At 35.7% G+C, this 21,394-nt stretch overlaps 5 protein-coding genes across 6 annotated transcripts; 3 read left to right on the forward strand and 2 right to left on the reverse strand.

Moving 5' to 3' along the window:
• Positions 1 to 324: 324 nt before the first annotated feature.
• On the reverse strand, positions 325 to 10,949 carry LOC116168560 (high mobility group protein B2-like). 2 transcript variants are annotated; one of them, XM_031484464.1, is made up of 5 exons: positions 10,911 to 10,949; positions 4,875 to 5,351; positions 4,157 to 4,317; positions 3,758 to 3,932; positions 325 to 1,793 (listed from the first exon to the last, which is right to left on the reverse strand). In XM_031484464.1, the coding sequence occupies exons 1-5, from the start codon at positions 10,932 to 10,934 to the stop codon at positions 1,680 to 1,682; spliced, it is 951 nt and encodes a 316-aa protein (XP_031340324.1). In that variant the 5' UTR covers positions 10,935 to 10,949; the 3' UTR covers positions 325 to 1,679. The 2 variants fall into 2 exon arrangements, with proteins under 2 accessions (XP_031340324.1, XP_031340323.1); XM_031484463.1 differs by lacking the exon at positions 10,911 to 10,949 and adding an exon at positions 5,915 to 6,771.
• Positions 10,950 to 11,439: 490 nt separating this feature from the next.
• Positions 11,440 to 15,307, forward strand: LOC116168565 (histone deacetylase complex subunit SAP30 homolog). The gene is made up of 3 exons (XM_031484471.1): positions 11,440 to 11,974; positions 12,027 to 12,242; positions 15,078 to 15,307. The coding sequence occupies exons 1-3, from the start codon at positions 11,804 to 11,806 to the stop codon at positions 15,204 to 15,206; spliced, it is 516 nt and encodes a 171-aa protein (XP_031340331.1). The 5' UTR covers positions 11,440 to 11,803; the 3' UTR covers positions 15,207 to 15,307.
• LOC116168563 (exosome complex component RRP45) lies at positions 15,120 to 16,649 on the reverse strand. The gene is made up of 4 exons (XM_031484469.1): positions 16,453 to 16,649; positions 16,309 to 16,403; positions 15,821 to 16,264; positions 15,120 to 15,773 (listed from the first exon to the last, which is right to left on the reverse strand). The coding sequence occupies exons 1-4, from the start codon at positions 16,525 to 16,527 to the stop codon at positions 15,299 to 15,301; spliced, it is 1,089 nt and encodes a 362-aa protein (XP_031340329.1). The 5' UTR covers positions 16,528 to 16,649; the 3' UTR covers positions 15,120 to 15,298.
• Positions 16,650 to 16,763: 114 nt separating this feature from the next.
• On the forward strand, positions 16,764 to 17,627 carry LOC116168566 (60S ribosomal protein L21). The gene is made up of 2 exons (XM_031484472.1): positions 16,764 to 16,923; positions 17,102 to 17,627. The coding sequence occupies exon 2, from the start codon at positions 17,112 to 17,114 to the stop codon at positions 17,589 to 17,591; it is 480 nt and encodes a 159-aa protein (XP_031340332.1). The 5' UTR covers positions 16,764 to 16,923; positions 17,102 to 17,111; the 3' UTR covers positions 17,592 to 17,627.
• A 171-nt stretch (positions 17,628 to 17,798) lies between these two features.
• On the forward strand, positions 17,799 to 21,142 carry LOC116168564 (ubiquitin carboxyl-terminal hydrolase 46). Its single transcript, XM_031484470.1, has 7 exons — positions 17,799 to 17,933; positions 18,088 to 18,168; positions 18,217 to 18,514; positions 18,561 to 18,673; positions 18,723 to 19,058; positions 19,397 to 19,540; positions 20,634 to 21,142. The coding sequence occupies exons 1-7, from the start codon at positions 17,931 to 17,933 to the stop codon at positions 20,739 to 20,741; spliced, it is 1,083 nt and encodes a 360-aa protein (XP_031340330.1). The 5' UTR covers positions 17,799 to 17,930; the 3' UTR covers positions 20,742 to 21,142.
• Positions 21,143 to 21,394: the final 252 nt, after the last annotated feature.

Here is a 21,394-nt window from a genome sequence, read left to right on the forward strand (position 1 = left end):
AGACCCGATGGCGTATGTCCAATTAAAGCCAGGTAGGTTTTCTAAAGGGAGTAAAAAGGAATTGCTTGAACAAGAGGCTTAAAAACTACCACAAGGCATAAAAAGGACATTTCATTTTTTTACAAATGAGGAAAATTTGGAGATTCCAAATATGCCTACAAAAATGCTCTTGTACATTAACGTTTTCTTGAACTCGAAGATTAAAGGTGGACAAGTCTGTATAATGCATTTTTTCTTTTAAATAATGCTACACAATTTGTACAATCTTTGCGAGATTAAAAATATGTACATTTTACAAACTTCGAAAACTAGCAATTATAAAAGTTACTTCTCAAAAGTTTATTACTTTTATTAAACCCTATAAGATACAAAAAACAATCATTGCTTCTATCAATTTCCCTAAAATAATACAGAGCACTGTCATGGGAAGTGAATTTCTTCCATTTTATGGAGTTTAGTAGAAAAGTTAACGCAAACAGTATTCAGAGAAATACAAAATATGTTAACATTTTTCTTGCAAATACATACTATGTCAAATTCAACATGTCTTTACATTTTACTCCCATTTTAAATGTGCTTGGGGAGGTAAATTAAAAATTATATTTTACAAACAGATTTTAAAAAATACACAAGAAATGGATATACAAAGCACTTGGCTAGTCAATATATTGTCCATTGTTAATATATTTATAATACATAGTTGAGGCAGTCTGAAGTGTCACCACACTGTTCTTACTTTAAAATCGATAATTTGCTATCAGTTATAATGAAAAATTTACCGACAAAAAATATTCTGCTCTGCTTATCCTATAGGGTACGATTGACATTACATATACTAGTGAATATTTTAACTTAACATCGTAGAATACAGCTATATAAATTAAATTAAATTGCGACAACCAAAACAATCTGCGAATTGGACTTTGAACATTGCAATTTTGCAAACATCGCATTTTATTACATTAATTTATAATTAAAAGCACTGATCATCTTTTACTTCTATGGTAACATGGATTAAACTTTGCTAAAAAATACTTCCCTTGTCTTTCCACAACCTACATTCACCCATTTAAATAAATTCAAATGTGGATTACGAAAAAGGGTAATTTTTTTCACTAATACTCGTACACAAGCTAACGGTTGGCAACTTCAAAATCCAAAGCAGTAAAAATACGTACATACATCAAAAAATAAACAATCGGTCGTCGCAAATATATATGAACCCGTTGGACTTGCCTGAGCACGGACTCGGAAATGAAACACGTAAGGATTAAAAAAATAACGATTTCAATACATAAAAATTAGTTAAATTAATTATGAACGAAACTGACACGTAAAATCGTACCGATTATTTAAAGTAACTTGAAAAGCAAATCATATATAAAAATCTTTCGTTCTATCAAAATACCAGAATTTTACACAGTTCTATAATCTAATTTATTACAAAACAAACTTTTCAATTCAAGTTACAAATATCTTTTTTTTTTGTTGGTTTAAATGGGGATGATGCAAAAACGTCACCGAGCTTTGTTTATATAACGACTCGAGCGACTTTCATTCACGCAGTCAGTAAGTACTCACAAACAAACATGAGATAAAGAATGAAAAACACAAACTGCTATTTACATGGGAGGAATGAATGAAAGGCATGTGAGGTACAAATGACAAACTTTCTATGCTTATTCATCTTCATCGTCCTCTAGTTCTTCCTCCTCGTCGTCTTCATCATCCGCTTCAGGTACAGGAGCAGCAGGCATGGCGGGATTATTTTTCTTCTTGTACGCTGTCATTTCCTGCGTAAAAAAAGTTTGCAATTAAGAGGCTGACTTTTCACAAGAAAAAAAAGTTTAGGATTTCCCATGGTTGGAAAAATTTTAAATAATGTATTTAGTTATACAGAAAGCTAACATGTAAACTGGGTGGTGGGAGAAAAATGTTCTGTAAACCGTTACGTAGACTTTTAGCTTCCTAGCTTGAGCTAGGGGCTATTGCGATCACAGTTTTTGGACATGTTAAAATTTCATCAAATGACGTTTTAGATCATTTTAAGCAGTTTTTAAAGAATAATTTTTTTTCAAATTTTGGATATGTAATACTAGGCATACAGAAACGAAAAATAATTTTTGTACGGTTTTGAATTTTTTTCTCAAAAACAAGTTTTTATTAAATTATCCACATCCATAAAAAATTATGACTAGGTTTTATTACAAAAAAGGGAGAAAAAGTATCAAAATTGAAAAAGTAACATTTTTTTTGTCAAAACGGTTATTTTGATTTCGTTATAAAAGAATGTAAGAATGTCAAAAACTTTTTTTATGTCTACTTTTTGAGCTAGGAAGCTGTTCAGTCAAGAATTTGAGTATGAGTATCAGTAAAAGTTTTTCCATATGCCTATTATAATATCTATAAAAATTCATTGAATATTTACAGTAATCTCATGAGTCATATGAATTTTATGCACTAGCTAGCGTAATTTGAAATCTTAATTTGTTATGTAAATGTTCATATTCCAACATGCTGATATAAAGAAAGTCCAAGCCATAATTTTTTTCGCATTTAGCGAAAGGATAGATTATATTGTTAGTTCCATTTTTCTGTGGCCACATTTATTACCATTTATTTTATTGGAAAAAAATTTATACTCTTTTCCATCCAATTTTTGTACGTATTTTTTATGTATAGTGTGTCCACGGATTGAGTGGAGTTGGACCTTCATATTCTGAGGATCGCTCCTGCTTAGTCTCAAACTATTGACTATTGAAAAATATTAAAAAATCAATTAATATATGGGGTGTTTTTTGCATAATTCTAAAAATTAGTCAATAGTAAACCTACTTTATAGTTTTTTCATCAGAATCCAATACTGACGTACTCATCCTTGTAACAAAAAGTCGACCATAATTTTTATCCCTACAACTTTTTTAAATACATTTTTGTTATATGTGCTAAAATAAAGACAGTTTATCCTCGACTAATTTTTAGAATTCAGCACAAAAACACATTCTGTTTTCAGTAATAGATAGACAATGGTCAAAGGACTAACTGATTAAATTTTGGTCAATACTCATCAATCAAAAGTGATCTTTGTCACTCGTCTTATCAGTTCAGTTTATCGATACATTAAGCAATGTTACGCCACTGTTCAGGTTTCGTGTGGCCAATCCTATCTTCGGCTAGCGGCGTCGCTCGCGGGTATACTGTACACATATTTACGTATTACTAAACATACAAACAGTAAATGAAAATTAAAAAATTGGATGCGTAACCCGCACATCTTCACAATTTTCAACCACATACTACAATTATATGGCAAAAGTAGAACTGAGAAAGTTTAATTAATTAAATGTTAATGCATTGAAATGAAAAATTCAATTTCAATTGATGTAATGTAGTGGTTGATCCGTCGTCTTGTATTTGGGATGTAGAAATGTAACAAGTATTAAATTAAATTTGGGAAAGACAAATCAAATCTCATTCAATTGGTGTGTCTAATCATGGGCGTACTTTAAAAATGATGCATATTAATCATAAAATTAAAACAACGCTTTACACATGCTTTGATTTTAACGTAAGACAGTTTTCATAAACCAAAAAAGGTAGAGAGAAGACAACTGTCATCTTGGAACAAATGTAAACGCCTATTTCCTAAGAATCGGTAATTTTAAACATTTATTGGAAACTGGAAAAGTGCGCCATATTAATGCGAACGTGGCGAAGAAAATTAAAAATATACAAACAAAGCAGCTACTTTACTTACTTTTTCATAGCGAGCCTTATCTTTTTCGGCCATCGCTTCGTATTTTGATTTTACGTCAGAATCCGCTTCTGCCCATCTTCGTCCCAATTCTTTAGCAATGTCGCCTACGCCATACTCCGGATTTTGTGACTTGACTTTGCTGCGTTCGTCATTGCAAAACCAAAAGAAAGCGGACCTAAACAAACGAAAAAAGTAATTATCGTTAACAAAAATTTTTTTATAAAATTAAATATTCAATTTGTTGTACGTAACACAAATCAGAATTTTAGCAATGAAATATGCTAAAAAAATTTCCCGCGTTCGATTAGTATAGCATACTTTTATGACTGACATCCAAAGTAATTGGGAAATCAATCGATCAAGTTATGCTTGTGATGGGCTAATGAAAGTTGAACTTACAAGGAACGTTTTGGTGCGTTTGGATCTTTGATTTGCTTCCTCTTTTTACCGCGTTGTTTTTCGCCTTTCGGTGGAGTGTAGTTTTGCATTTCGGCATCGTAACGCTTCTTGTCCTTTTCGGCCATCTCGTGGAATCTTTTCTTTTCTTTATCCAGCATAGTCTAAAATAAAGGGGTTTGAGAAAATCGTGCACAATTTCGTATGTGGCGTTGCGCTACCAAATGGAAATGTCAGTGTGTGAATGATCTAAATTGATTACAAAGAGAAAAAAGTAAATTAAAAAGATTTTTCAATTAAAATTTTCAAGATTAGTTCGTAAAAGGGTTCCACATAAAGGGGTTGCTTTCCTCTTACCCCTGTAAAACCCCTCTTTAAGCGTCTACCATTGATTTTCGTATGTAATCCGCGAAGGGGCGCGTGCGTATAATAAAACGAATATCTTAATTTATAATCTATAATGCAAGTTTTGCAATAAAATTTTCTAAAATCGACGGGGATTTTCGATAAAACAAAACTGGCAACGCGGTCTTAACCGGTGTAGACGAGAATCTTAAATACCGCAGTTGCCTTACCCAAAACCTGTTTACCTTCATTTTAAAATGAGAAAGGTAATAATAGCACAATGTCCCCTTAATTTTACCTGCGAGTTAAAACACCCGAAATTAATGGCTTAATTAAGTTTTTTCCTGTAACTGAAAACGGAAACGCGCGCGCTTACCTTCCACCTTTCCGCACATTTCTTCGAGAATTCGGCGAATACGACGTTTTCTTCGGGATGCTTTTTCTTGTGCTCTTCTCTGCACGTCTGTACAAAAAACGCGTAGGCGGTCATACGACCCCTAGGTCTCGAATCGGCTTTACCACGCGGCATCCTTCCTCTCGTAGGTACCTGGATATGACTAATTTGATGAAGCGACTTTTGGTCTGGAACTTGATGATTCGCAGATTGCAAGTGTAACGACTGGTGATTCTGTAGGGGCTGATGAAGCGTCTGAGTGTGCTGATGGTTTTGCTGCGATTGGTGGTTTTGCTGTTGCAAATGATTTTGCTGCTGTTGAGACTGGTGCCTCGCCTGAGCTTCCGCAACCGCTTGCTGCTGTCTGGCAGCTTGAGCCTCTGCTTGATGCCTTTGCACTTCCTGTTGCCTATGAACTTCAGCCGCTTGATGCTGTTGCTGAACTGCTGACTGAACTGTCTGCAACAAAATTACACGTGCAATTTTCCTTTTATTGGTAATCTCCATCGTCAATTTGAATAAGGCCAACAAATAGTTTTTCTAACGGCGCGCATTCTTCGCGTAACTGCAAGTTTCATTGTACTAACGCAAACGCTCTCTCCGGCGGGGGTGCCCATGCAAAAGTCGTTTAACAATTTAATCGTACCAAGAACTTTTAATTAGGTTCGCGTAATTGGAATGACATGACTAAACGGACGAATTATAAGAAAAAAAAAACTGGAAAAAAACTTGCGGTCAATGAAGTTCAATATCAAGAGAGTAACACGGGAAATTTAACATCGGTTCAAGGTGCTATTTGGAAACCTTCGAATACCGTCGATCCTGACGTTAATTTTATGCATATAGTAATTATTTTTTTATAGGTGAAGTGCCGCACCCAAAGACCACCTGCCCTGACCTCCGGCGAAGTAGCGAGATAATGACCTAAACGTGCCGAAGTTCGGAAATAAAATTCGCAATTATCGGATTTTCGGACGCCATTTTATTAATTTTTCGTTAATAGAATACGAAACGGAACCTACCACTGGGGGAGGAGTCTGTACAGGTGACATATTTTGCATGCTGTTTGGTGGTAATGAATTTTGCATCGAGTTGTCCATCGCACTAGGGTACCACCATTGTGACGTCGGCGGGGGAGCGGTCATAGTTGGGTTTCCAGCAAGTCTGTATTCGTAACCGCGCATACCCGGTGCTGCGATAGGCGAAGGGGAAGATACATTTGCCATGGTGGTTGCGGGATGTTGAAACGTGCTGGCCATCTTGTAACTGAAGAGTTGGTGTGTCCCGGCGTTTGAATTGGCAATTTCATTTTGTTGTTGCTGCTGCTGCTGTTGGGCGGCCTGTTGTTGCTGCTGCTGCTGGACCGCAAGTTGTTGTTGTTGTTGGTGAAGTAACTGTTGGTGATGGAGAGATTGTTGATCGGCGGCGGCTATTGCGCCGGGCCACCAAACGGCATCCTCCCGCGCACCCCATACTCCACCACGATGGTCCGACATGACCTCACTACTGCAACTCACCAACGGGCGGCTGCGAGGGGTTGTTGCAAGTTTCACTCTTTTATGCGGGGTGATGCGCAGTACTAACCGCTCGTGTTAAAAAGAGAAAGAGATAAGAGGTGCTGCAACGGCGCGAAAGATTTTGCCGACAATTCAATGTCGAGGTCAGCCTAAGGGCTATTAACGCCGTATGCTACAGTTGTAGGTATAAATCGAACCAAAAACTGACAAACAATTAGTTTCCAAACACAGACACAAATTTCCCCGTCCCGCAATCCACATTTTCGGATCACAAACCAGAAATAAATCAAACCAAAACTATTAGACACACGCCAGACGATCACCCACTTCAATGCGACTAATACGAGCGCACTTAAACACAAAAATCCACCTTCAAACCACCGATAATTTGAAATAATTACAAAGCGAGTTTAAACGCACACACGACGAACTGTTTGCTAAAATCTGGCAACACAGTATCGAGAGGACGCCAATACGGATCGAAGCGCCCTCACACGCAGCGGCGTAATTTGAAATCCAACCCCCACCAAAGAGTCGTACTGAACGCGGTCAATAAGAATGCATATTCCCAGGGCTTGGTTATAGTATTTAGGGTCTCCACTAACCCGGCCTTAACTAAATTAATTAAGCAGACAGCCATATTTCATTTTGTAATTAAAAATATTAAAATCGGCCCATCTGCCGCAAAAAATAACCGATTACTTTTGAAAGAAATTTATGTTTAGCGTAGTCGAGCGACAAATAACGGTAGATTTAAACGAGAGAAAAGAATCTCGGTCGATTGCCTTTGTGTTTAAAATTTGGGTCTCCGGACGGTCTGCCATTGTTTGTGTGATTCACGAGGATTAAAAATGCCCTTACCTGTCACAAAAGGGTTTCAAATTGTTTACGCAGAGGGTGACTGTCTAAGGAACTTTTCTCCAAAATATTCTTAGCAACATTTTTCACAAAACAAAAATACAATTAAAAATTGAAATAGGTATAAATACTACACGCTCTACGTTGTCGATACAAACAATTTTTCATGTAAAAAAAATTTCGAGGAAATTTTATATTTGATGAAAATAACGAATCCAAAATTAAGTTCTTGAAAATTGAAATAGTATATTGAAAGACAAGTGTTACAATGCGACCTATTGTAATACGACTATCTTGTGGCACGAGTGGCGACGCGAAGCGTAGCCACGAGTGTCCGCAAGATAGGAGTATTACAATAGGTCGCATTGTAACACGCGTTTTTCATACTATTTTTTCTATTTCGGTGCTTTAATTTAATTAAAAAAATCATTATCAGAAACTATAGGGAACATTAGAACTAACATGTTTTATGTTGGGAACACTTTTTATGCCGTTAAGTTTTGGGTTGGCAGCGTAGTGTAAGACTGACATTTTGAAGTTCAAACATGGAAGTACCCAACGAAGTACCCACTTGTACTAACTAGTAACTGCCAACTTAAGAGATGAGTTACCAAAAAAACACGACTATAATCACTGTCTTTGTACAACTCCGAAAACAGTTGTACAAAATCATCATTGTGACACCGAAATAGAAAAAGAATTTTATGTAGCTAACGCATGTACCGCTCGCACGGCATTACAATTAAAAACTATTATGTAATGTACTAGTAAACAAACGAGTAAATAAATCTGGACTATTAAGGTCGATTATCACTTGCGCTGCATTAATCTTGGCGACGCAACGCCATGCCACGCTACACAGTCGGTATCGCGTTCTTAAGCTACACTAAAGTAAGTTTACGACGTCGCGCGGCGAAGTTTATCGTATTTCGTGAGCTTATTTTTGTGTATGTCGCCGGGCATCACTAAGCCAAAAAACAACGCAAGTGTATCGATGCTGTCGCTTTTTGCCGCCATAGCGGAAATGCACACTAGAGTTACATTTTGCAGCGCGGTACCGCGTCGCTTCTCCGAGCTGAATGCAGCGCAAGTAACAATCGACCTTCATACGTAATTAGGAAAGTCACCATTATTTATGAAATCAGAAAAAAATATTATGATTTTTAACGATTTGCGCAATCACGATTTTCACTAAATGTATTTCAGTTCTTAGTACCTATGTATTTAACAATATAAATGCCGAATTCAAGATCACTTTTCAAAACAATGTTATGCGTATTATCTAATTTTAAAAATATTCGAATATACAGGGTGTCCCAGATCGAGAGGGATTGCATGGGTTATTGTTGAAGACTGCGATTAGGTTAGATGGGCAAAATGTTGCAGTTTTTTGCCGACTAAAATTTTGTGTAGAAAATTTAAAAAAATGTAAGGCCAAATTAAAAGTTGTTTAAAAAAACTTGTAAGCACCATTTTGCAAAAATCAAATATTTCGGTAATTGCAAAACTTATGAAAAAAACAACTTAATCTGAAAGTTTCTCAATTCGAAGAAGCGAACTATCCCATACGCAAAATAAACAATGCCTTCTAATCTTTATATTGATTTTATAAACATGTTTAAAAAAACTTGTTAATAATGATGTCGAACCCGTGATTGTTATGTATTATTAAACTCTGGTGGTGTTGCTCAGAACTCCTTTTCCGCACAAGATAACAAGAAATGGCTTACAAGATAAAATCCATTTCGCGTATGAAAAATTTGAGAATCCTGCTTCACATTTAAGGGTTGTCACCAATGACATCAAAAATTGAGTTGCTTTTTTTGATAGTAGAATATTTCCGACAATATGAAACACGATAGCCAAAATTCTATCAGTGGCTGCTTAATAACTTGCTGGTCGGTTACTCAGAGTACAGTCGAACACATCGTAAGCCGTTACATCTACCCTGCTATAGTATATCCCAGTGTGTGAGTAGAGGATTTTGCATATTTCTGATGTGTGTAGTAGATTTCAAATCAATCATGATCATGACACATTTGGTACCCAAACACCCCTAAAGGAAGGAGGAAAATCGCTCACCACCACCCCCGCTTGTCGTATGCAAGCAGTCCGCTTCGCAATAGGTAGAGTGTAGGAAGTTTGTTCAGCGTTTGGCAAGGATGCAGGCAGAGTTTCAGTTTATCCCCATAAGCAAGGCTTTAAAATCCAAGATGAAAGAATTATGTTAGCGACTAAAGTTATGTTATGTTCGTTATAAACTCGGGCTTTTCAAGTCACACTCAAGACGTAAACACACATATAGGACATTAACATCAGGTATTTAAACTAGGATAAAACAGGATAAGGAGCAACGTTCGCTAACAAACAAGCATGACCACCATCATACTCTCGAAAAGCGAGAACAAGATGGGCTAAGATTTATCCATTCATATGCACATTTACTGCTCGATTGTTATTGCCAACTTCCCAAAAAATATTTCAAATCTATTACTGGCTGAATATTGTTACCTTCGCAAGAATTATTTTTTTGGAAACTACTTTGGAGAACATGATAGAACTATGGGAAGCGCTATAGGAGCCTTACTAAAATTTTAAAACTGTATTGCCCGAACACTTGCCAACTATGTACATTAATTTTATTGATGTAGGTAAGCAAAATTTTGAAATGGTGAAATGGAAACCTTAGAATATTGTCACAAAAAATTACACATGACCCACAAAACTTATAGCTCAGTATATGCTTATTCGTTGATCTTACAGTTTCTGTAAGTAATACAATTTACTTCATGTAATGCAAATGCGTTGAATGTGTATCCGAAATCAAATTTCCCGTTACACAAAGTGATCTCCGACAGAAGCTCCAGTGAAATAATATTATATTTGAAGTAGGTAACACCCTGTTGGCTAAATTTCAGGATACAGTTTATTGACTTCTACACAATATTTGGAAACTTGTAAGACTGTCCTGCGATGATCCTTCGAGTTCTGATCAGGGAGGCTGTGTAACATCGGAGGAACTCGCAACTTTTAATAAAAAACCTCAAATGCATAAATAATGCGTGGAGGTATCATTTGTAATCAGTAGAATAATATTGCATTTAAGATGAGCAATCTGCATTGAAACGTGAACGTTTTAACGTTCGTCAGATGTAATAAAATAGACTTAAATAGATCACAAACTCACATTTTAGTAGTATAAATACAGTAATAACCTTGAATGACCTTTGTTCTACAAAATTTATAAACGGGATAATTAAAAATAAAGTCCAATTTAAGGGAGAACCAAGGAAAAATATATCTCTACAGTTAAAAGACGCCCGCTGACATATTGGCGGCAAAACTAAAACGTATGCTACGCTCTAACAAATTCCAGAAATATTGAATAATGGTTTCGAAATACACTACGTCATCAATAAAACTTTACCTGAATAAGCTTAAAATAGTAAAATCAAAAGGTTTCGTCGTTATAATTGACAAAATATCATCGAGAATGACAAATAATTCGTAACGTATATCTATACGGAGCTATACACAGCATAGGGAAAAAGCATTGTATAAATGGAGTCGTATACACGCTATACGGGCTTGCCATACGAACAAAGCCGGTTAGAAAAAATACAATAACTGCCAAACCACTTACCGTAACGGCTTGCAAAAATATCATAAAAGTCGGCACGAAAATTAGTAATCTTAAAAAAAAATCACACTTGCCTTCGACGAACGGTAATCGTAGAAAAAAATTGTAAACTTCGCTAAGGCTACTTCCTATGTAAAGCTTATGGCAGCCATTTGCTGGCTCGTTATATGGGATAGTACGTAGCAAATTATGGATTTAGTTTTAACCTATACGAAGATAATACAACGCCGTGAATCACAAACTTAATCACAAAATTGTTACTACATATGTCGGCTTAAATATTATTCAATGACAATTCCTACAAGTAAAAATATAAAAATTTCTTACCTGATGTACCTAGTCTGGATACAACTGAAGATCGGCTTCGTATTTCTTGACCCCACGCCACTTTAATGCGGTATACAAGTGTAACATAGGGAATCTAAAACAGTTCGATTGGTCAATTTTAAATTTCGCGGAAAAATCCGACCAATCCCGACACATTTATTGTATTCTGTTACGTTTCTTTTACTAACCAATAACATTATCAGTTGCGCAATGGTAGGAATGAGTTTTTGTTCGTACGTAAACATAAAATTGGAAAAGTACAATCGTTAAATGGGCCTATTAGGCGGACAATAATTAATTAAAATTGAGCGAAAAACCGCAATCGCCGTTTCCCGCATTTATCGCATTCTCAAAGTGAATACACGATTTATTAAACACGTACAATTAACAAGTGGAAATTTGATTATGTTGTTATTGGGAGGGGCGAGCGCTCTTCATTATGTGTCTCCAATCAGAAAATTTATACACAAATGCCATAATAAATAAATAAAAATGTTGATGTGCAGCAGGTGAAGTGAATGATGTGTGTAGTTCGAACTGTTTGTGTTTCGTGCGAGCTGTAGTGGAGAATGAACGGTTTTAGCACCGGGGAGGAAGATTCGCGAGGTCCCACGGACCAAGTTTGTTGCCTAGTTGATAACAACGAACGATGCACGAAACCGGCAGGTAACGCATCCTACAGTAAACGTATTCAAAAAACTGTTACGCAAAGAAGACTTAATTTAAGTATCGATACTTCCGTAAGTCTACCCAGCTCGGGGGATATTGTAGAATTTCATTACTTCATTTTAGGCGAGGCATATCTACATCTGTGACTTCCACAAAATGATTATACAATGTGCTAGAAGTAAACGTAGACGTAAGGATTCGGAAGATGACAGTAATGAGACAGATACTGATGTTCCGGAGGTGGATTTGTATCAGTTACAAGTGAATACATTACGTAGATATAAAAGACATTATAAGGTCCCTACCCGACCAGGCTTAAATAAAGCACAGTTAGCAGATGTAAGTATGCTAACCAGTGCACGTTTAATACTGTACTATGTAAGACCGCTTGAAACTAGTAACTTTATTCATTGGACCTCGTGAAGCTGCTTTAAGTAAATGGAGTGCCGGTTTATAAATTGTCCATGCCCATATCTGTTTGCTTCAAGCAGGGAAGGCTTTAGGTTCGAAAACAAATCCTGCACAATGAAGATTTTGTGTCGGGCTGTCCCTGGCTTCAAGCAACTTCAACGAGGACTAACAAAGAATCGTTTCAGATACTGAGAAAGTGCGCATCACGAAATATGCTGCATATTTCTCAAAGGTGGTGGTAGACAAGTAGATTAAGAGTTAGTTTTTTCATCTCTCGATAAATTTATTCGGTCAATAAGTACAGTGACAAGGATTGTATTGACAATGGTATACATAGAATTTATTCGGAGAGTAAAGTTCTGGAGAGGTGGAAAAATGGGGCATTAGATATAAATAAAAACTTCAAAATTAAAAACTGTGTTACCTTGTCACTGTCAATTACTTTTTGAAAATGCAGAGCCTTATTTTTTTTATGATTTAACTCGAGATTTAGTTAGTTCAATCTTGTCGAATGTATACGCTAATTTCGTAGTCCATAACTTTTTATAAATACAATATTGTTTGTTCCAATTTAGAAAATGTCAAGTTCATAAGCTCCAAGCCGTCACTTTAGCTTAATTTTTAAACGTACATCTACTATGGTTTGCTGCGAAAGTCTTTTACTTGAGCTGCCTGTACCGAACTGAAAACGTATTAACATTTGCAAGCAAAGATGTCATCAGGCACTACCTCTCCATAATTTCAAAATAATAAAAATAAAACAGTATGGAGCCTTATATCTATACTTAACAATAGAAAAGTCACATAGAAATATTACCTAGTGTTTGTTTACAATGAACGTATGTAAATATTTCATAAACCGTAACTCGTGCATATTCGTATCGTTTTCGTAAATTTACGTCTCTGTTTACAATAAACCAAAGATCATACTACTATGTAGTACGTACGTAACTTTGAAACATTTACAACTTTTGCGACTATGCGCAAGACTTACCTACATAGCACTTACGTATACGTACGTAAAAATTACGTTCATTATAAACACCTTCGTATGTTTCTATACAGTTCAACTTTCCGAAATTTTTAAGTCTTACGTATTTCTTACGTATACGTTCCTTGTAAACAAGCACTTACTCTTAAAAATTCAGAACCAATCATCGACAATCCTCAAACAATTGGAAATTCTTTTAATGAAAATGTTATTAATGCCCCTCAAAATATTCAACGATCTATAAAAAGAAACTTTTTTGCAATCTAAAGGAGATATGTTGCGTAAACTTCAAATTGCTATCCGTGTGCAACCGTAGATTCTTGACTTGATCGGATAAGGGAATGGTAGCTGCGTCGATGCTAGGTCATTTAGATGCAGTTCACGATCATTTTTTCACAAATAGTATAGCAACGGACTTTGAGGGGTTTACATTTAAGCAGTGGGATTTCGAAAATTTAGCTAGGCTTGCTAGGTCACAGTTGAATGCAGCTAGTGCTGATTCAGCTTCACTTGGGAGAAAAGACTAGGAGTGTTAACTTGCCCTCATCTGTGGCTATTAGGATATCGTCTGTAATCTTTGAGAAAGCAGAGCTACAGCTATAACCAGGACGGAAACCCGATTGTATTTCGGGAAGGATAGAATTATTGTTAAGATATTCCTGCCGTTGAATGACAATTAACTTTTTGAGTATTTTAGAAAAAGCGGGTAGTGCTAATAGGTCGTATATCTTTTAGCTCAGTTACCTCACGAATTTTTCAGATAGGTAGGTATAACAATAGATGTCTTCCAAAATGATGGAAAAATATTGTGCCTTAAACAATAATTGAGTATGTGAGTTAAATATGGCAAAATGTGTGGTACACATAAACAAATCTTGAAGATTTCAACTTCATTTATGTTGTGAAGCACCGTCAAATATTTTCCATGTTTATTTGATATTTCACAATTGGGGACCTGGAAGCGGAACGTCCCCTTTGGCTCTTATTACGGCCATACATTTTTGAATAAAACACGTAGTCTTTATTCTTATTTCTCATAGCGCTTGATCTCTTTATTCAAAACATTGCGTTATTTTTTCTGGGATTTATATAATGAAGAACCGTGACAATGCAGCTAATACCGGGACAATCCCGAAAAATGCCGCTCACGTGACAAACCTACAAGTGTGCGTGTAGCAAAGAACACTGAATCAAAAGGTTAAAGCACAACATAACTTCCCTGAATTGAGCCCCAGTCACACACATTATAATATGAATGCATGGCGATAAGACCTCAATGAACACAAATGCACTTTTTTCTATTTTGCAATGGGTACCAGAGCCTACTATAACTACGAGCCATCGTCTGTGATCGAGGACGGTTGCTTTCTGTAGTGTTATATGCGTGCGGGTATAAACATTCAAGAATTTATTTTTTAAATTAATTCAATTTTCTAATTTTAATTGTAAAGAAACACCTATTCGATTCTACTTAGCCATAATTAATTAGTTGTACCTATACGTAAATTATTCTTTGAAAATTCATTATTTGGGCATAATTCGAATCTTTCATAAACGCAACATCTTCTTTTACACAGGTACAACGAGAATAATGCACAATGAGTTATTTTATAAAACGTGTTTTGTTTGCAAGAAGACGCTTTGTGAGGTGTTACGAATCAACTATAATGTCATGAAATGTGGTTAGGAAATAGCAAATACCTTTTAGATTAAAATCTGCTTTGACATATATGGATAACTATGTGATTAACATTTCTTTTGTTTTGTTACAGACGTTAATGAAACACTTTAAAACGATCCATGTAAGAGAAAAAGATGTCCTGACGTTCTTTATTTACACAGTTAAAACCAACAGTAACAAACTGGATCAAAAAAATGGTATTACCGGCGATACAACTTAATATTTCTTATAAACCGTTTATAATATAATTTTAAAAATTAAATTTTATAAAATATTTTACTGGCAATAAGAACTAAAATGTTGAATAAACTATTAACTGCACGAGTCCGATTCATTTTCATCACTACTTGGTTTCCAACTCTTTGCACCATCATCTTCTACAGGCAAGAGGACAGCCGATCCTTTGCCTAACGGTTGCACAGTACCATTCTCAGTATTTTTCCGTTTTGAATCCCTTTTCCTCTTCTGCACTGACCACTGATCCAAATACTTTGTGAGAGTATCCAATGACTTTGTACCTTGAGCATGCTTGAAACTTTGGAAGCTGTTAATTTGACCCTGTACTCGCCTCTCGTCATCTTGTTTCAGCACTGTTTTAATCTCTGTTACAAGTAGACTAGCACGATGAGCTGCTTTCGAAGTGCATTTAAGTATATTTTCCGGATCCATTAATGCCTTCCCACCCAAATGCAAAGTGCAAACCTCCTTGTAACTATTTATGCCTAGAATTAAACTAGCATCGGCGACTCCCTCCTCTAGCAGAGTAGGATCGGCCAAAACGACAGTGCTGCAGACATATTAATTATCACCGATCTTGTAGTGACTAATTCTTACCCCTCCTTGAAAAGTGCATAAGTAATGCAAACAGGATAATGATGTATAACCGTACGAATAGCATCCCGTTCTGCATACGAATGCACAATAGTCTCCTCACCATCACAACTGACGTCAGGTCGACGAAAATGTGCCAACGCTGCCAGCAATGCTATAGACGCACAATCTAGCAAATTCCCCTCGTGATTCAGTATATTAATATCGACCCTAAACGCCCACACCTTTTCATTTATTTTAATACACAAGGATTCCATATCGACCGCTCTTGAATCTTTAACACACTTCTCTAAAATTCGATTCATGACAACTTGCAATTCGGAATTGCGACCGGATTCGAAATGTGACGCGCCCAAAGGGTTTAATTCGACATTTATACTGAGAATACCCTCACTTAGTCTCGATGATTTTGGCCTCTGGATTTCGCAAGACACCTGCGCTAAGACACTGAACTACAATATTGCAAATAGGTGCAGGACGGAGAGTCTTACCGTGTTTTACCTAACGATACGTAACAGCATCCCCAATCACGACCGAAGTCAATGGATAGCTCTCGGAATTCGTCAAAGGCTCTTCCATCTAAACGCTACAAAAAGCTGTAAAGTATCGCACATTGAAAATACGATAAATTTTACCGTGTGGTCCTCTAAATTCTTTATGATAAACTTTTTTTCGCAATTTGTTATTAAATTTTCACGAAACTTTGCCATGCTTTGAATGAAAATTGGAAAAGCAAAACAAACATCAGGTTAGGATATCCAACAATTTGTATTACAGGGTTGCCGTGTTTTTTCATATAGGTACAGGTTTTTTCCGATGTTTAGTATGGGGACCCTTGATGAGCTATTCAATTGCTCTCTCGTGTGCTTCCACATTTTTACTTCTGTTGTGAATAAATAATAATAATAATGGTCCCACTCGATTTGAGACACCGTGTATATGGTGGATTTCTTTGACGGGCCGTGAGCCAGAATAATTTTAGAGTGAATAAACTATAGGGATCCTTCTATGGTATGAGTGCAGCCAACAGAGAGAAGTGATAATACGGAATACATCGTTACTTACATCCGCCATTACTTTCTTTTTGAGTAACCACGTTGTAACTGGTAAGAGATTTTCTTTTCTAAAACGGCTTATTAGGTAAAATGTCGACGTATAATAATTGTATGTTTCTATATTGGTGCAATGTTTGCTGCTTTTAAAATTTAAGACCGATTCAATGCACGTAATGGCGAGCAGGTGAGGTTATGGCCAGTAACTAATATCCTCGTTTTCTTCTTCCAGATCTTAAAAAATGACAAATTCAAAAGGTTACCGTCGTGGAACAAGAGATTTATTCTCTCGGAAGTTCCGTAAACATGGTACGATACCTTTGTCAACGTACATGAAGGTGTACAAAGTGGGCGATATCGTTGACATTAAAGGAAATGGTGCTGTACAAAAAGGTATGCCATACAAAGTTTATCACGGCAGAACCGGAAGAGTTTATAATGTCACCGCACACGCTTTGGGTATTATTGTCAACAAACGTGTTCGCCATCGCATCATCCCGAAAAGGATTAACGTTCGAATTGAACATGTTAACCATTCAAAATGCAGAGAGGACTTCATCAAACGTGTTAAAGAAAATGAAAAGCTACGAAAAGAAGCAAAGGACAAAAATACGAAAGTCTCATTGAAAAGGCAACCAGCTGGACCTAAACCGGCACATGTTGTTTCCGGAAAACAGCAACCGATTGTTTTGGCTCCTATTCCTTATGAGTTCATTGCTTAATTTTGTATTAAGTTAATAAAGTAATAATTATATACAGATTTTCCATTTCTCCACTTTCCGGCCCTTAATCTAATCATTGTTTTAATCATTGTTTATAAACAATGGTATAATTTCACTAGGATCGAGGTACATTTAACAAATAAAAAAATCATTCGTTCATACGTTTGAATGCGACCTAGACGTAATTTGTAGGGTTTTTAATTACGTAATGTTTTGACAGTTCACATATAACCATAAGTTGTTTTACAGCTGTCAAAAAGCAATAATGGAGTTTATATCATGCATACATGTTTATTTTAGGCGTTTTCTACGTTAACGTAATGGATTAGCAATTAAAATATGGTATAGTTAATTATTTTTATCTAAATGCACATTTAAATTAAGTTTCTGGAATAAATTAATTGTATTAACCATAAATCCCTCATCCGTCCTTTCAAACAACTCCTGCATTAATTATCCAATTGATCACTATTAACTCGTAATTTTTATGAAATAGGGTGCGAATATTTCCCAACTGGAACGAGATATAGGTTCTGAACAGTTCCCGTCAAACGAACATTACTTTGGACTAGTAAACGTACGTTGAAACATTATTGGCTCTAACGATGATAATGGCTTGTTTCAGTTTGGAAATACGTGTTACAGTAACTCCGTACTCCAAGCACTGTATTTTTGTAAACCTTTCCGTGATAAAGTATTGGAATATAAGGCTAAGAATAAACGAACGAAAGAAACTCTACTGACATGTCTTGCCGACTTGTTTTACAGTATTGCAACGCAAAAAAAGAAAGTAGGGTCTATTGCACCAAAAAAATTTATAGCAAGGCTACGAAAAGAAAAGGAAGAATTTGATAATTACATGCAACAGGATGCCCACGAATTTTTAAATTTTTTAATCAATCATATTAGTGAAATTATATTAGGTAAGCTGCATTGTTAACTATTGTTGTTAAATTGAACGCATTTCAGCCGAAAGACAACAGAATTCATCAACAAACAATATTAAAAGTAAAAATCCGGGAGAGAATGGCACGATACATATTATGCCTAACGAACCGACGTGGGTTCACGAAATCTTCCAGGTTGGCTCGGCTGTGAATTTTCTTTAAAAATTACATTCTTAACTTTTAGGGTATACTTACAAGTGAAACGCGTTGTTTAAATTGTGAAACGATAAGTAGTAAAGATGAAGACTTTTTTGATTTACAAGTAGATATCGAACAAAATACAAGTATAACGCATTGTCTTCGGTGTTTTAGTAACACAGAAACGTTATGTAGCGATAATAAGTTTAAATGTGATAATTGTAGTAGTTACCAGGAGGCGCAGAAAAGAATGAGGGTAAAGAAATTGCCTATGATTCTTGCGCTACATCTGAAACGATTTAAGTATATGGAACAGTACAACAGGCATATTAAAGTATCCCACAGGGTTGTTTTCCCCTTAGAGTTACGACTATTTAATACGGTTAGTATCGAGTGGCATTATTTGTGGATCCTGTGCAGAGCTGTTACGATATCGTAACAACTTTTATTGCAAGCAAGCTACAATGCCTAAACCTGCTGTTTCTGTAACATATAATTCAATGGAATAATAAGCATTTATTCACATTCACGATTGTTACAGAAACAACATTAGTTGCTCATTCACAAACTCATTTTTTTAAATCGAAAAAGAAAATATGCATTCAAAAAACTCCTTTTCTTTTCTCTTTTAAATTGGTATGTTGGAACATCAATAAAGTTCCAAATAAAATATGTACTAGAGTGTCACTTGTAAGTGGGATATATTTTTTTTTATTGTAGTCTGATGATGCAGTAAATCCAGATAGATTGTACGACTTAGTAGCGGTAGTAATCCATTGTGGTAGCGGACCTAACCGTGGCCATTACATCAGTATTGTGAAAAGTCATGGGTTTTGGTTGCTGTTTGATGATGACCAAGTTGATGTAAGTATTTATTCCAACATTACGTTGGTGTAGTCTATGAAGCTGAGAACATCGCTTGCTGGGTACGCTCATGTTTGAGGAATGGTACAAATCTATCCATGTGCTCTTTAAATTTGCTACTATTATTGGTTCTCTACCTTTCAAGTATGGATAAATTGCCGAGGCCTTCAAATCTTTCAACGCTTAATTTATTACACTCCTTAAAATTTATAACCGTTCCATAGGTATTGGTTTTTAAATATATGAACATAATGGATGCGTTGGGGAAACATCTTTGAATTTTATGTGTGCCTTTTTTTGATGTACGTCTCCATTTTTGATAAACGTTATGAATAGAGTAAAATATAATGAAGACCTTTATATTTGAATTACCTATAAGTACCAAATAATTTTGCATGTAATATTGAAATAACTAGACATTTGATTAAATATACATGTCCGCTAATTACATAAAATATTTTTTGTTTCGTGGCCAATGAGAATTAAAACGTTGGCGACTGCTGTTCTAGACTTTTAAATAGATCTTGAAAGGCCTGTAATAGCACTAGAAGGTTATAAATAAAGCTATAAAAAAGGACCTGAGGTGTCCCTTGGAGTTGTTTCTATAGCCTTTTGGGTTCATGCAGAGCTTTGTGAACCAATGCATTCTATCACTTACCCAGAGCTACGCAGTAGTATCAGTATTTAAATCTTTTTGAAAACATTCTAAAACTTCCTTTGATCTCTACAGAGCGTTTTGTACCGTCTTTAAGGTGATTTATCTCTTCTAAAACTATATAGGTCTTTTCTAAGCTTTCTAAGCTCTTGTAGCCATGAAAAGAACTTTTCGCTCTTTGGAAATGACGTGAGTGGCTCTAGTTTTAACATTACGCTTGCCAGGAAAACCAGAAACTTTCGAGAGCATACAAGGTTTTCAAATAGCTCTCTCGATCTTTTCTCCTGTTTTCCCATAGCCCTGTCTAGCTTTTGTTAAGGTATGTGGCTTTCTCGATAGCCCCTGATGTGCACAAGTTAGTACAAATATGGAAGCTTCACTGACTACCACTAAATTTAATAAAAAAATGAAATTGTAAAATATGAATTCAAATTGCAGAAAATAGATGCGTCTACAATTGAAGATTTTTATGGCCTCACGTCAGACACACAAAAGTCCTCTGAAACTGGTTATATCCTATTTTACCAATCACGAGAAAGTTTATGAGCAGAACTTTCAAGATTACATTGGTAAGGACAAGAGCACCGGTTCGTTCTAAAGGACCGTAAATGGAAGTCCCAAACATACAACAGGACATTATTCGGATGTTATAATGATTGTAGATCCGATTTGCGAGTATTAATCTTTTTGTTGTCCATTCAAAAAATTAACAAAATGTTACCTATAACTAATGTAAATATGTAAAATTTTATTATAAAAATTTTCAGTTTATAGTCTTCTACATACGGAAATGTTCAGCGATAGTTTCGAAAGCGAACACAATTGCTTATATTTGTAGTAATTATGGGTACTTTTACAAGCACTCTGATATATTTATAGCGATTGTTTCAGTTATACAAATAATGCATTTTTTTCTTAGAAACATTGTGAAGTATGTTGGACTTAAACGACAACAACGACAACGTACTAAAAGGTGCTCTCAATACAGTACTTCACGATTATTTTACTACACTGTGATTCAGAGAAATGAGTACAATCGACCTGTGACATTTGTGTTCAATCACAAGAATACAGGGTGTACAAAGCAGTTTTATAAACCCAAATATCTCGTCTGAGACTTGTATAGCTTTCTCTGTGCCGCATTGTACATGAATACACGACTAATTGAATTTTACTTATTTTCATTGGTCAATTAGAAG

The sequence above is a fragment of the Photinus pyralis genome, unplaced genomic scaffold (assembly GCF_008802855.1).
Source record: "Photinus pyralis isolate 1611_PpyrPB1 unplaced genomic scaffold, Ppyr1.3 Ppyr1.4_LG4, whole genome shotgun sequence".
Classification (NCBI taxonomy): domain Eukaryota; kingdom Metazoa; phylum Arthropoda; class Insecta; order Coleoptera; family Lampyridae; genus Photinus; species Photinus pyralis.